This window comes from Otolemur garnettii, unplaced genomic scaffold (assembly GCF_000181295.1).
Source record: "Otolemur garnettii isolate 467f Iridium unplaced genomic scaffold, OtoGar3 scaffold00160, whole genome shotgun sequence".
Taxonomy (NCBI): domain Eukaryota; kingdom Metazoa; phylum Chordata; class Mammalia; order Primates; family Galagidae; genus Otolemur; species Otolemur garnettii.
Genome location: NW_003852555.1, coordinates 2,463,319 through 2,476,004, shown reverse-complemented (window position 1 = coordinate 2,476,004; position 12,686 = coordinate 2,463,319). Strand labels below are relative to the sequence as shown.

The 12,686-nt window shown below is 43.3% G+C and overlaps 1 protein-coding gene across 1 annotated transcript in view; it reads left to right on the top strand.

The window, feature by feature from the left end:
- Nucleotides 1–12,686, top strand: part of ZNF608 (zinc finger protein 608) — a 105,140-nt gene that overhangs the window by 34,280 nt on the left and 58,174 nt on the right. Inside the window, exon 2 of the mRNA XM_023519170.1 lies at nucleotides 10,364–10,619. Within this exon, the coding sequence (XP_023374938.1) occupies nucleotides 10,364–10,619 (256 nt within the window). The remainder of the gene's footprint in view (nucleotides 1–10,363; nucleotides 10,620–12,686) is intronic.

Below are 12,686 nucleotides of genomic sequence, written 5' to 3'. Positions count from 1 at the left end.
TGTGCTGGCTTCTCCACTGCCTGTCTCCTCAGTTTTCCCAGAGAGTTCAGTGTTGTTTTGAAACCAAATAAATAATCTGATCCTCTTCCTTTCTTTAAAACAGAGAGTCCTGTTTTAAAATCCCCAGGAGTCTCTTCTGACTTTACAATAAATTACTAAATTCTGAGCCTGGTCGGGGCTCTGTGTGAGCTCCCTGATTCTCCTGCTGTCCCTGGCTCCCTAAGCTGCCAGCCCCTTAACTGAGTGTGGCATCGAGATCTGCTCAGCTCTGCCTGCACTCCGGTCCCTTTACGAGGCTAAGCCCTCACTTCCTTAAAGTCTACACCTGTCCTCCCCACCCCCGCTCCCACAATGCCCTGGGCTTAACTGCCTGTCTCAGCCCTGACCTCTGCTGTGGCTGCCACTCATCTCCCTGCCCACCTTGAGGCTCAGAAGGGCTCCTGGAGCAATGCTTGGCGCATAGTGGCACCTGGCAAAAATCTGTTGGGTGAGGAAATGATTTCCCCAACAGTGAAGTATCTTAAACAGTAGTCCTCATAAAGGGGAGGGCCTCGGGTCAATACACAGTCCCCTGTCACACCAACTAGGTCCTTCTACCACCTGGGCCTCCCTTGTGGAATTCGCAGGCTGTGTGAGGGGCTGAAGTCGCAGCCTCCATCATCTGCCCTCTCCTCCCTGAATCCCTCTGTTAACTTTTATTCTAAGTGGAACGGCCTAGCAGTTTTTTAAATTAAAAAGTTAGTTTTAAAAAATGATGAAAGTAGTACATGCTCCTGTCAAAATTCAAGCAGCACAGAAGGCTATGAAGTGAAGAATCCCCTGTGTTTTTATTTGGATAACCTTTCTGGAAGGGGACGCAAGAAACTGTTAGAAGACAGGTGTTCTCTGAACAGTGACCTTTTGGCTTCTGAAATTCACTCTGTTCTCAACAGGGGAAACCAAATTTTGGACCGTGCGCAGCTTTTTTGTGTGTAGGGCCCTGTGAGAAGGAACTTTGAGAAGTTTGGGGTATGACATATAACTGGAGAGACGGCATGGCATGCTTCCTGGGGACGGCCTGTGGCCTCTTGGTTCTGCTCCTGACCCTGAGAGGTAACTTACCTCTTAAGACTTCAGTTTTTTTGTTTTTCAGAATCAGAGGAGAAAGCTCACCCTGGCCTTTCTGTAGAGCTCTGGGAAGACTGAATATGTCTTTAAAGTGTCTTTGAAAATAAGTATGTGGCTAAGTTGTGGAAATACTGTAGACATACACGTATGTATGAAGATTTGTGTGTAGGAGCCTGGTGGGTTTCTTTCTCTCTTGAACCATTCCGTCTCTGTGATCAACTATAGAGAGCTTTACCCAGTTATTTTGATAGAAATTGAAATTTCAAAAACTTTGATTTATTTATTCAAATTGATCGATGTTTGGGTTCAACGTTTGGGAGATCTGGAGGGACAAGAAGGAGGGACGAGACATACGTGCTAATAAGCCTCTCAGCCATGCGTTGAGTTTATGTGAGGAATGTTCAGATTTTGCAGGGAGGAAAGTAAGTGGTACCAAGATAGTCTCCTGGACAGAGGGTCAAAATTGTCCTCCTCTCTGGCCAACCCACAATGCTTTGAAAAAGCAGGTTTGTGACCCGGTGCAACACACCACTGTAGTTCCCACACTGTGCGACTCAGGTCCTTCCTTGTCATTTAATTTATAATGACCAGCATGCATTGTGTTTATGATTTAAATGCCTAAATTTTCCTTATAGGTGATTGTGAGATTCCTTAATAAAAAGTAAGGAAAAGAATTGCTTTCAGTTAAGAGAAATAGGAATAAGGTGACGTTTCTCCCAAGCAGCCTTTTTTTTTTTCCCCTTCCTTTCTCTCTCTCCTTTCTTCCTTCTTCAAATTATGTCTGCTTCCAGAAGGGTGAAGGTGAGAGACCTCTACCCTTTCCCTGATGTCAACCTAATTTCCAGGAGGAATAAGAAATCGTGCCAAGACAGGTCAGTCTCCCCTAAGATACATACATTATTCATGTGTTTTGAAATTCATTTGTTGGGCTAATGGAGGCATGCCCGTGTTACATCTCACTCTTAAGGGATTTGGAACAAGATCTCATTGATAGACATGGAATTTATGTGGAACTTTTCAGGAATTTAGCTTTGTACAATGAAAGGGAAAAGCATTGATGGTGAACAGAATTACTCTAAAACACAGGCTTCTTTGGTGTCTTTATGATGGGCTCCCTTCTTTTTGGCTTAGTAAGTGTCTTTGGAAATAGGATGAGAGGAAATCAGAGATATGAAATCCCTGATCATTCACGCCACTATTTAAAGTACAGCCAGCTCTCTGGGCCGTGAAAGATGTCAGCGACACTCTGGGAACAGATTAAGTATCTGTGGCTCAGCAGTAGGACAGGTTTTTTTCAAAGAACACACACGAGGCTAAGTGTGTGACAGCTGATGTGGCGTGGTCCTCAAAGCCTGAGTCCCCGTGTTCATTGTCCCTCCACCAGTGTTGCTTCACCTTGGAGCTCTACTCAGTTAAGGGCCTTCAAGGGAGTCATTTGGTTTGGTTTCATAAGAAAAAAAATGTAAGACATTGAGTTGAGTAGTTTAATTATATACTATGTTTGCATCCTTAATCTCTTCTGTTTTGCTTTGAAAATGGTCAGGGCTAGAGAAAGAAGTTAAAAATAGTACCTGTTTAAAGTGTATTGGACACTTGTGCCTGTCTGTGTGTACTTTGTGATCTGATTCTAGGGCCACTTTTGGAGGTCAGACCTGAACGTTCGGTGCCCCCTCCCTTTCCTACCCACCAGAGCATGCAATAGAACCCCTGGATTGTTGGCAGTCTGGTATTTTGGGTGTGGCTGGGGTCATGGTGGGAAATGGAAGCATTCTTCTTGGCCCTGCTAGACTTGGGGACAAGAGCCCTGGTGCAACCCCAGGCCAGGCCCCACCACGTCCACTGCTAAGCCTTAATAGCACTCTAGTAGCTGAAACCTAAGGCTCTGGCGTATTTTTATTTATTCAGGCTTGGTCTTTATACCTGGTAAGGAGCAAATGTAAATAGTAATACTATTCCCAGTCAGCGTATGTAGTTGTAACTTTTAGAATGGGAATGATTGAAATCAATAACAACAGTAATAAAACCTGAGCTTTGGTTTAGGCAGGGTTTTCAAATGAGGTTTCTGAAGGGGTTGCAGTATTTGCTTGGAGGCCCCAAGATGTACTGTTCTAAACTGTGGGTAATAGAAAGTGGCTCGGGTGTGTGGCCTTCCAGCTTGCAAAAAAAGGTCAGAAATTACCTTTGGAGGAAGGTCTTTCCATCTCATGTTCTATTGTACATTTAGAAGAGATTGCCTTTGATGTGAGACCAATGTGGGTTCCACTTCTGGCCTGGCCACCGACCCTGCACGACCTTTTGAGTTACTTAACTTTTCCCAGGTTTCCTTTCCTCATCTGTAAAATAATTCCCTTGAAAATCTTGTGACGATTGAAGGAGAGAAGGCACAGTCTAATCTCTTTCACACTAGATGTGGTCAATTCTTCTATGTCGGATGTGTTCAAAAGGAGCTGCCGATGTTAAATGGGAGAGTTAAAGGAAGAAAAAAAGATCTAGCGCCTTAGACCTTCAGTGAGAATTGGCCTGTGTTAGCTTTGCAGCAGGCTGGAAAGTATAAAGTGCTTTGATCATGTTTCTGAAAGGAAAAGCTTCCACTGAATTTAGGGAAGGACCAAAATACGGTTTGTTTGTTTGTTTGTTTTAAGACTCTCACTCTGTTGTCCCAGGCTAGGGTGCTGTGGCGTCATACCTCACAGCCACCGCAAACTCCCAGGCTCATGGGATCCTCTTGCCTCAGCCTTCTGAGTAGCTGGGACTATAGGTGTGCCCCAGGATGCCCAGCTAATTTTTCTATTTTTTAAAATAGAGATAGGTTCTTGCTCTTGCTCAGGCTATTTCGAACTTCTAAACTCAAGCAATCTGCTTGTCTCAGCCTCTCAGAGTGCTAGGGTTATAGCATGAGCCACTGCATCTAGTCCAAAATGCAGTTCATACAGATTTGTCCATCAGGGCTGAAATTCAACCTTGATGATTAATTTTGGAGAAGAGATCAGTGCCTAATTTAAGGAAGCAGATCTGTGTAAGCTTCCCCTGCTCTGCTAACGAAGCAGTGATGTCAGGCAGAAAGGGGTGGTTAAAACGCAAAGTGAGAGACTGTGGCAGTGGTCTGCTCTAAATGGCTGTGATTTCCCCTACAAGATAGTGCAGTCTCTGTCTAATGCTTTTTAAATTAAGAGGTGACTGTGGGCAATCTCATAAAACAGCCAAATACGAGGATATGGAGAAAATGTGAGCATTAAGTAATCGTGCCCCAGCACACTCCTTGATTGTAATAACATTGACTCTGAGTAAAATAAAATACCATTTCTCCTGTGGATGTTGGGGATCTGAGAGTCCCAGATTGAGGAGTTAATAGCAGAATGGGTGTGGAGATTTTTGGCAAAAGAAAAAACCCACGGCAAGCTCCCCTGCCAGAGTTCAGACTTGAACCTGGGTGAGAGAGGGAATCTGAGCATTCCCAGGCTTGCCTGTCTCTACAGCCCCTGGGTTTCCCCTTCTGCCTCTGCCTGGCGGCTGCCTCACGCAACACAGCCACCTGAATGCCTCTTTGTTGGGTCTGGGGAGAGCAGAGTGCCGGCTGGAGCACTCTTCAGCCCTGCCCTGGCGACCCCTCCTCATTGGCTGTCAGTTTCCAGGTACTGAAACCTTTGCTGGCCAGATGCTTGAGTGATGAGAAGCTGCCCCCACCAACACTCCAGCCTTGGAGCCTTCCTTGCTCATCAGCACTCGGGAAGTCCTTGAAATAAGGTGAACAGAAAATATTGCCAGGATTTTCTCTGCAGATACCCCAGCCCCCCACCCCCAGTCCTCTGATTACGCACACTAAGTGCTGCTATCTGTGTAAATAACCTTTTCTTCCCTATCTCCCTTCGCCCTCCCCGCTTCCCTCCTCCCATGCTCTTAGGCTCTCTCGCGTGATAAATAGCCAGGCTACTGCTCAGCGTGCACCAACACCTGGGAATAATCATGCAAAAATAACAGTGAGAGACTGCCGCGCGTCTGTTCTTGACATTAACTTTCCTCAGTTTGACAGGCTGCCACCACCAGCTGTTAGACTTATGGGTCTTTTTTTCCACTGGAGATGGCTGCTTTCCTGCTTTCCTCTTTTGGGCTCTAATAGGTTACATCAGTGTCCCATCAAGATGATAGAAAAAAGCTTTGACAAAGGAACCGTTGCTAAAACTGGCCAGTATTCTATTCTGATCTTTTATTCCAGTTATTAGACTCATAATTCCCCACCGTGTTTAAAATGAGGAGGATCTGATTGGAGGTGCATTAGAGTTTCTGCCTTCAGAAAGGTATTTGTAAATTCCTCTCTTGAATTATCTTTGAATGTAGCAAACAAATCCTGGCATTTGGCCCCACAGGGCCAAGCTATCTATTCATTTCTTTTTAGATCGGGTCTCAAATATGTTTGAAACAACGATAGTAATATTGACAGCAGTAGCTCCTCTGTGTTGGGTGTTACTCTACACCAGGCCCTGAGCTCAGGTTATCTGTATGGTCTCATGCAATAGTCACCTTAGCTGGATATTATTTCCATTTCATAGATGAAGAGACCAAGTCTCACAGATGAAGCTACAGCAGAGCTGGATTCCAGCTCTGAAAACTGACCCTGTCTTCCACTAACCCTGTGCATTTTGCACTTGTGCCGTCATGAATGGTCTCTTGGATGTGGTTCTACAATTACTGTTGTAATTTTGTCCTATTGGAATGATTATTTGGTTAGTGTCACATTCTTGCCTACAAAGCAGTCAGTGTGTAAGGGCAGAGACCTGGTCAGTTTGGGGAACTGTTTTTCAAGCAGGTTGCACAGGGCTGGGCACACAGAAGGTGTGCAGTAATGAGTGGGCGGATGTATGATCGAGTTGGGGTGAGCAGGAGATTTTGCAGTAACATAGGATGATGCATAAGACCTTTGAGGCGATCCCATCATTGCTATGAAATTATAAAATGGGATGGATTAAGCCAGTCGGCTGCTGCCAGATGCCAGGGTATGAAAGAAGCTGTATTTTTCCAGGCTGAGCTTCTCAGGGTTAAGCCCCTTTTCTTATACTTTTAACATACTTTAACCGCACTTAGCCATGCATTTGGAGGGGATTATAGATTTATGTTAAATATAGTAGGATATAAAAGGAGCTTGTAAGGTTGTGTGCAGGGCTAGGGAACTGTAATATCAGATCTGGGACGACTTTTTTTTTTTTTTTTAAGCCAGTTTTTACTGGACTGAGTTGCTATGCTGTGCATTCAGTTTGAATGATTCTCATTGAGTCTTCACTGCAGCCCCAAGGGAAGGTATAATTGTCACTATCACTCCTGTTTCTTAGGTCCAGACACTGAGCCTTGGAGAAGGCCCGTAACTTTCTCAGAGTCTACGCAGCAAGTAGGAATGGGGCCAGGTTTGAGCCCAAGCCTGTCTGCTACCAGAACCCCAGGTTCATTCTGCCTCCTCCCCTGAGGAGTCCTTGTGGAAACGGTGCCACTCTCTGCTTTGATGAACTTGGTTGGTTGAAGAAACTGTGGTTCAGTGTATGGATCAGTGACCTGAGAAATCACGGTGTGCTGGAGCCGATCTTTTGTATATAAGGCAAAAATAACTACTGAAACTCTTTTTAAAATCCTGCTTTACATACGATACGTGTGGCTTTATGTTTGACACTGTGAAATACACAAAAGAACTGAAACCTTTGGTGGGGGACATCTCCCACTGGGGGACATTACCGGCTAGATACAGGTGGCCACACTCTTTGAATTATTTCCCTTCCTCCCTCTTTTGTCTCCCAGGGTATGTTGAACTCCTATACATTTTCTGCAGGTAGGATGCTATCCTTTTATGCTTACCTGGGCTGCTGCTAGAGGAGGCATCTTCTTGGCCTCATACAAATAGGGGCCACAGTTTTCTCTAGAGAGAGTAGTTAGGGCTAGGTGACTGACTAGCTGGAGGATTCTGTATTTGTCTCAGGAAAGACTGGAAGCACAAACTCAAGCAGCCTGCTGGGCAAGTCAAATTTCAAGGCTGAAACAAAGTTCAGCATTGTCAGTTGTTTCTGTAAGGATGTGGGCCCAGCAAAGCATATCAACTAATTATTATTATTGTTATTTTTAGAGACAGACTCTTGCTCTGGTTGGAGTACAGTGGTGTTATTATAGCTCACTGCGACCTCAAACTACTTAGCTTGGCTGATACGTCTGCTTCAGCACACCCAGTTATGTTCGTTTTTTAAAGAGATGAGATCTCACTGTGTTGCTCAGGCTGGTCTTGAACTCTTAGCCTCAAGTGATCCTTCTGTTTCAGTCTCCCCAAGTGCTAGGAGTATAAGTGTAAGCAATCATACCTGGCTCCAATTAATATTTGCAGAGATAGTGGGTATTTAGACTCTTTCCTGATTTCTTAAATGTTGGTAAAAAGTTGAAATGTTTTAAACAATAGTATGCCTGCCAAATAAAATTCCTCTGAAAATGGCTACAATGCCCCACCTGCTAGCTGCTGGTCCGCTCTGTGACTTGTAGGGAAAAGGGGCCACAGTGGTGGACTTCATACTGTGCTTCCTGGAAATCTTGGGGAGTGAGAGAAGAAGGGGTTCCCTTTCCTCCTCTCACTGGTAGTGCTGCTCATCCGCCTCCTGTGGGAGTGGCAGGTTTGAGCTTCTGTGAGGAAGCCCTATAGTAGAAAAACTAAGGGGGAAGTTAACCGGTGTAAGTCAAAGATTTGAAGCTCTACGCCAATATCATCTATTGCGCTTAGGAGTTTTAGACTGTTGGGGTACTATTGAGGTACTATTTATGATAAAGCTCATATTTGTAGTCAAACTCTCTGAACCTTAGCTTTCTCATTTTAAAACGGGGATGGGGCTCCAAGGTCCCATCTATAAACCTCATCAGTAAACTTTTACCATTACATTTGGATGGTAAGTTAATGGAAAGAAACACAGTTAACAGTTAACTTACGAGGATGCAAATGCATCTATAGATGGAGTTATGTTGAAATAGGGAGTTGGCCTAGCAACTATTGGGAAAGAATTTGTGGACAAGATCAGAAGGCTGAATAAGACATTTTGCGCTTGAGGGAAATGGGACGCGAGCTCGTTAGTGGCAGAATTGAGTCCAAATCCTAGTGCTAACACATCCTGCCCCTGCAACTCCTGTTCATTCATTGTCCTAGTGTGTCCTCATCTGCAAATCAGAGAGTTGATTCTCCTGTCAGACTCTTCTCACTTTCTTCTCTTTTCTTGCACATCAGTTGAAGCTCATTTCTCTCTTGATATTAACTCAAGTTGTTGATCCAAAGAACATTTTCAGAATATTGTTCCACTTTGTCTTTTCAATTTACATTCACAGCAAAGTTACAGTCATTTTACAGCTAACTACACAAATTAAGAAGTTGTCGAGAAGCAGGTAGGAAAATGCAGTAGGAGGTAGTTTACAATTTTCCACAGTCCTCTTCTTTTAAGATTCTAGAATTGAGTCAAATTTCACAGAATCCTTCACTTGCAGTCAAGACTACAAGGGGGCATAGGATTTTTTTTTTTTTTTTTTTTTTAGTTTTCTTCCTTGGAACCCCTTTCTCCATTTGTCAGCTCAGTTTTAAAATAAGAACTATCGGTGTGAACTTTGATCCACATTAAGCTACATTTACACAAAAGCATATATCACCCTATCTGGGGTTTGGGCTGTTGAATGCTTTCCTTCCTTGGGTTCTGTGATCAAGATTGCAGAACAATAAAAAGCACGGCGCAAAAGAAGTTTTATGGCAGCTTTGAGAGCAGGAAATTAAGTTTTTCTTAACATGCAGATGGTTAAAGGCTGTTCTATTGCATCTTGGATCACTCAGGCAAGTGCACGTCAGTTTATCATTTTAGTGAAATGCAAACTGTAGAAATAGTTCCTCCAGTCATATGAACAAGGAGCCCACACAGATGACTGCTTCAGCTGTTTAACTAGGAGCACACTTCCTCCTAGGACTCTCTTGAACTACACTCTTTTTTGTTTTGTTTTGTTTTTTTAAAGCCATAAAGACTGTATAATATTATGTCTGTAGCCAGTGGCTGGCTACAAAGGATAATTCACAAAAGGGTAACTGGGAAGGTAGGAACACCAGCAGCAGACAGAATGTTAGGAGAATGAGCACAATGTGTCTTTTTGGCATATATGATTTTTTAGCCCAGGTGATAATACGCCAAAGGTATAGATAGTCCTTTTGGCTGTGTCGATGTGTAAAACCAGGTCCTGGTGTGGATGTGCTTTGTATTTGGCTTTTTCATGACTGATAATCCCTCCGCAGTTGAAAGCTATTCTGTAGCGGTCTTAGAATGGGTGGAATGAATGAATGGGTTGCTTTGCCTGTTGGGTACATGCAGAGCCTTTGGTTTCATTAAGGGCAGAATTCTAAATTTCTGTGATGAAGAACTCCCTTGCTGCTCTCCTGGGGCCAGGGGTGCAGGGGAGATATCATTGTAACACAAGATCTTGTACTTGGCAGTAATTTCTATTTCCTGGATTTAGAGAAAGGGCTCCTGAGCCTTGATCAGACTTATCAGGGTTCTGTACAAGTTGAACCACTAAAGGCTTTGTGCGCTGGAGACACTCAAGGTCTATTGATGTTGGGCACACACATTTATTTCCCCTCTTACATGGATTCTGCTAAACTTTGCAATAGAACACTTAATTAGCAAGTTTATGCTTAATACATGCTAATAATCTCCAGTTTATGTGTTTCAATGTGTGTAATCAAGTTTATATAGTTTATATATCCAGCAGAGTAAGTTAATATATTTTAGCAGTGATTTAATTTATTATGGTTTATAAAGTACTTTGAAAACCATTTTTGTCCAGCTCTTATACTTAAATGTCCAATAATGTATATGTTACTGTTTATTAGTGTTTATTGGAGTTTCTCCTTTGGAAAAAAATGTTATAATTTTAAAAATAAGGTTTCACTACAAGTGGGAAATAGCCTTGATTTTGTAAAGCATATTTCATTCACATCTGCTGGGGCTGACGGTTGTCCACGGGCGGATCTAGAACACTGAAGGTCTGCCTCTGATTGAGGAAGCTGGTGCTCTTACGTTTACCTGGTTTGGCATGAAAAGATAAAATGCTCATTTCTGTTCTACTGTATGTTTTGGCACCATTCAAACCCTCAAAGCATAGTATAATTGCAAGTGGAAGTTGGAATGGTGATGTGTTCTAGAAGTGATGTGAACAGATTGCATAGGCTCACGGAATGCACACTACTGCAGTAAGCCTGTCTGTCTTTCAGGTTGACCCCCTGTTTACAGTGCCAGCACCACCGCCGCCGATTCCCAGCAGTCTCACGCCTCAGATTCTACCCTCCTACTTTTCCCCATCTTCATCCAATATTGCAGCACCAGTCGAGCAGCTCTTGGTTCGGACTCGTTCCGTGGGTGTCAATACATGTGAAGTTGGAGTAGTGACAGAGCCAGAGTGTCTTGGGCCCTGTGAACCTGGGACCAGTGTGAACTTGGAAGGGATCGTGTGGCATGAAACAGAAGAAGGTAAATATGATTTATTTATTTTTAATGTATCTCCCCAAGCTCTCTTCCCCCATGATGTGTTAATGTCCACCTAGGAGGGGAATTTTGGCGGTATTCAGAGAGGAAAGAAAAGTGGTTTCTATGCCATCTGGATTTCTTTTGCAATAAGGACTATGTTTGTCTTCTTGTTCATGGATACTTTAAACAGGATGAGTCAGTGTCCCTAAAAGTTATTCTCTACTTTTAAGTGCTGACATGCAAGGATGGTGTGAAGCAAGGTCAGGGTTTGCCTTTCTCCTAAAAGGTACTCTAGAAATTAGAAAGGAGATATACTTTAAGTTTACTTTATTCTTGGGGTGCCAACCAATCTCTCTTGATACGGTTTTTGTGTTGTAGAGGTTTACATTTACCTTCCTAATTGAGCGAGGGTTCTTGCATATAGCAGGGACTATTGTCATGATGAGGCTGTGGCCAGTTGGTGCTCAGGGCTAATGTAGCCAAGGTGAAGGCTTAAGCCCTGGTTAAGGCAATCACCTCTCTTGTATGGCCAGAGACACAGAACCTTCCTTACCCCTTAACTTGCCAAACCATTTGGCAGGTACCATCTATTAGTCAGGAGAGAAGCAAGGTTCAAGAGAAATGGATCAGGATTAATCTGTGGAAATTTAAATGGGAGCATATGTGGTTCTGATGGTGGATCTAAATCATGGTTGGCCACATCTCGTAGCCCATGATCATCAGGCACAGAGTGTTTCAGACAGGCCATTGTCATTAACAGATTCACCCATAGTGACAACTAAGTACCAGAGAAGTGTTGCTTCACTGGAGAATGAGTAGCAGAGATAAAGAGAGTCATCTCCTAGGGGAGCACAGGACAAGGTAGACTAAGGGGAAACTTTTTTTCTTTTTAGCTAGACTGGTCAAGCATGCAGGAAATGACAGTTGTCATTCTCACGGTCATTTGGAGAGGAGTAAGGACAAGGAGAGTGATAGAAAGGGTGTGAGACTCAAAGTCATCCATTCGTTTTCTTTGTATGGGGGAAAATTGACAGCCAAGACCCCAAGGGAGAAGGTAAAATGCAGAAGAGGGGGTGGGGAAGGGGGATGGAGGGAGGGAAGTGCTGGGCTCGAAGTAGTTGAGAAAAAATAGTTAAGGATGGTGACACACTGGGGAATGAAAGAAGAGAATAAAAATGAAGAATGACAATCAGGCGACAAAAGTTGTTAGATGGCAGAAAATGGCTCAAGCTGTTTTAAGATAGAAAAATACAAAGATTCTTGGAGACCTTTTAAAATTCTAGGTATTGCGTTAAAGACGCTCTTCTGCCATATATTTCTTCAATACAAAACAGATTTGTGGATAGCACCAGCAAGGAAGAAGAAGGGAGTCAGAGAACGGGAATGAAAGGGGTAGCTATGGTGAGCTTTCTTGTTTGCCCAAGTGGAAGTGATTTAAATTTACTTTTAGCTTTAGACATTTTGGGGTTTTGAGTCTCCTACCTCTTTATCCTTTTAATTTGGGTTTTTCAGCTATTTTAGGAAGCCATTTAAAACCAAGCTGTGGAACCACACTGGGAGAAATGTTTGGAGGAGGAGTCAGAATTACATTTTTCTCCTTTTGTTCAGACACCCTCCAGGGGTGGGGAGCAAGCTTCTGTTACCTTGCTTTGGGCTGTGCAGTTTGCTTTCTCTTTGATTTTTTTCCTGGAGCACAAGAAGTGGGTAAGGGTGATGGTGCCTTAGTGTGAAAAGTATAGAAAAGGAATCAAGACCCTAAGAAGGTCTCAGTTGATTTGTTTAGGTGCACATTTTCAGGAACAGAAAAAGCTTTAGGAAGAGTAGGGATTAATTTCGGTGAACTTGAATGCCAGATTTTCTTGTGCTTGGATAATTTCCTCGTTAGGATGAAGCACTGTCTTCCTATTTCTTAGCTATGACTTAGCGCTCGTCAAGTTTATTACGGGCCAGGATTTTATTTATTCAAGTGTCGGGTAGGACTAAGTTCCTGCCGTGTGACCTCACTGGGTGGTAGATGATGTAAAATTAGCCACAAACTCTGCAACAGCTGTAAGGCTTGGGTTATTTTTC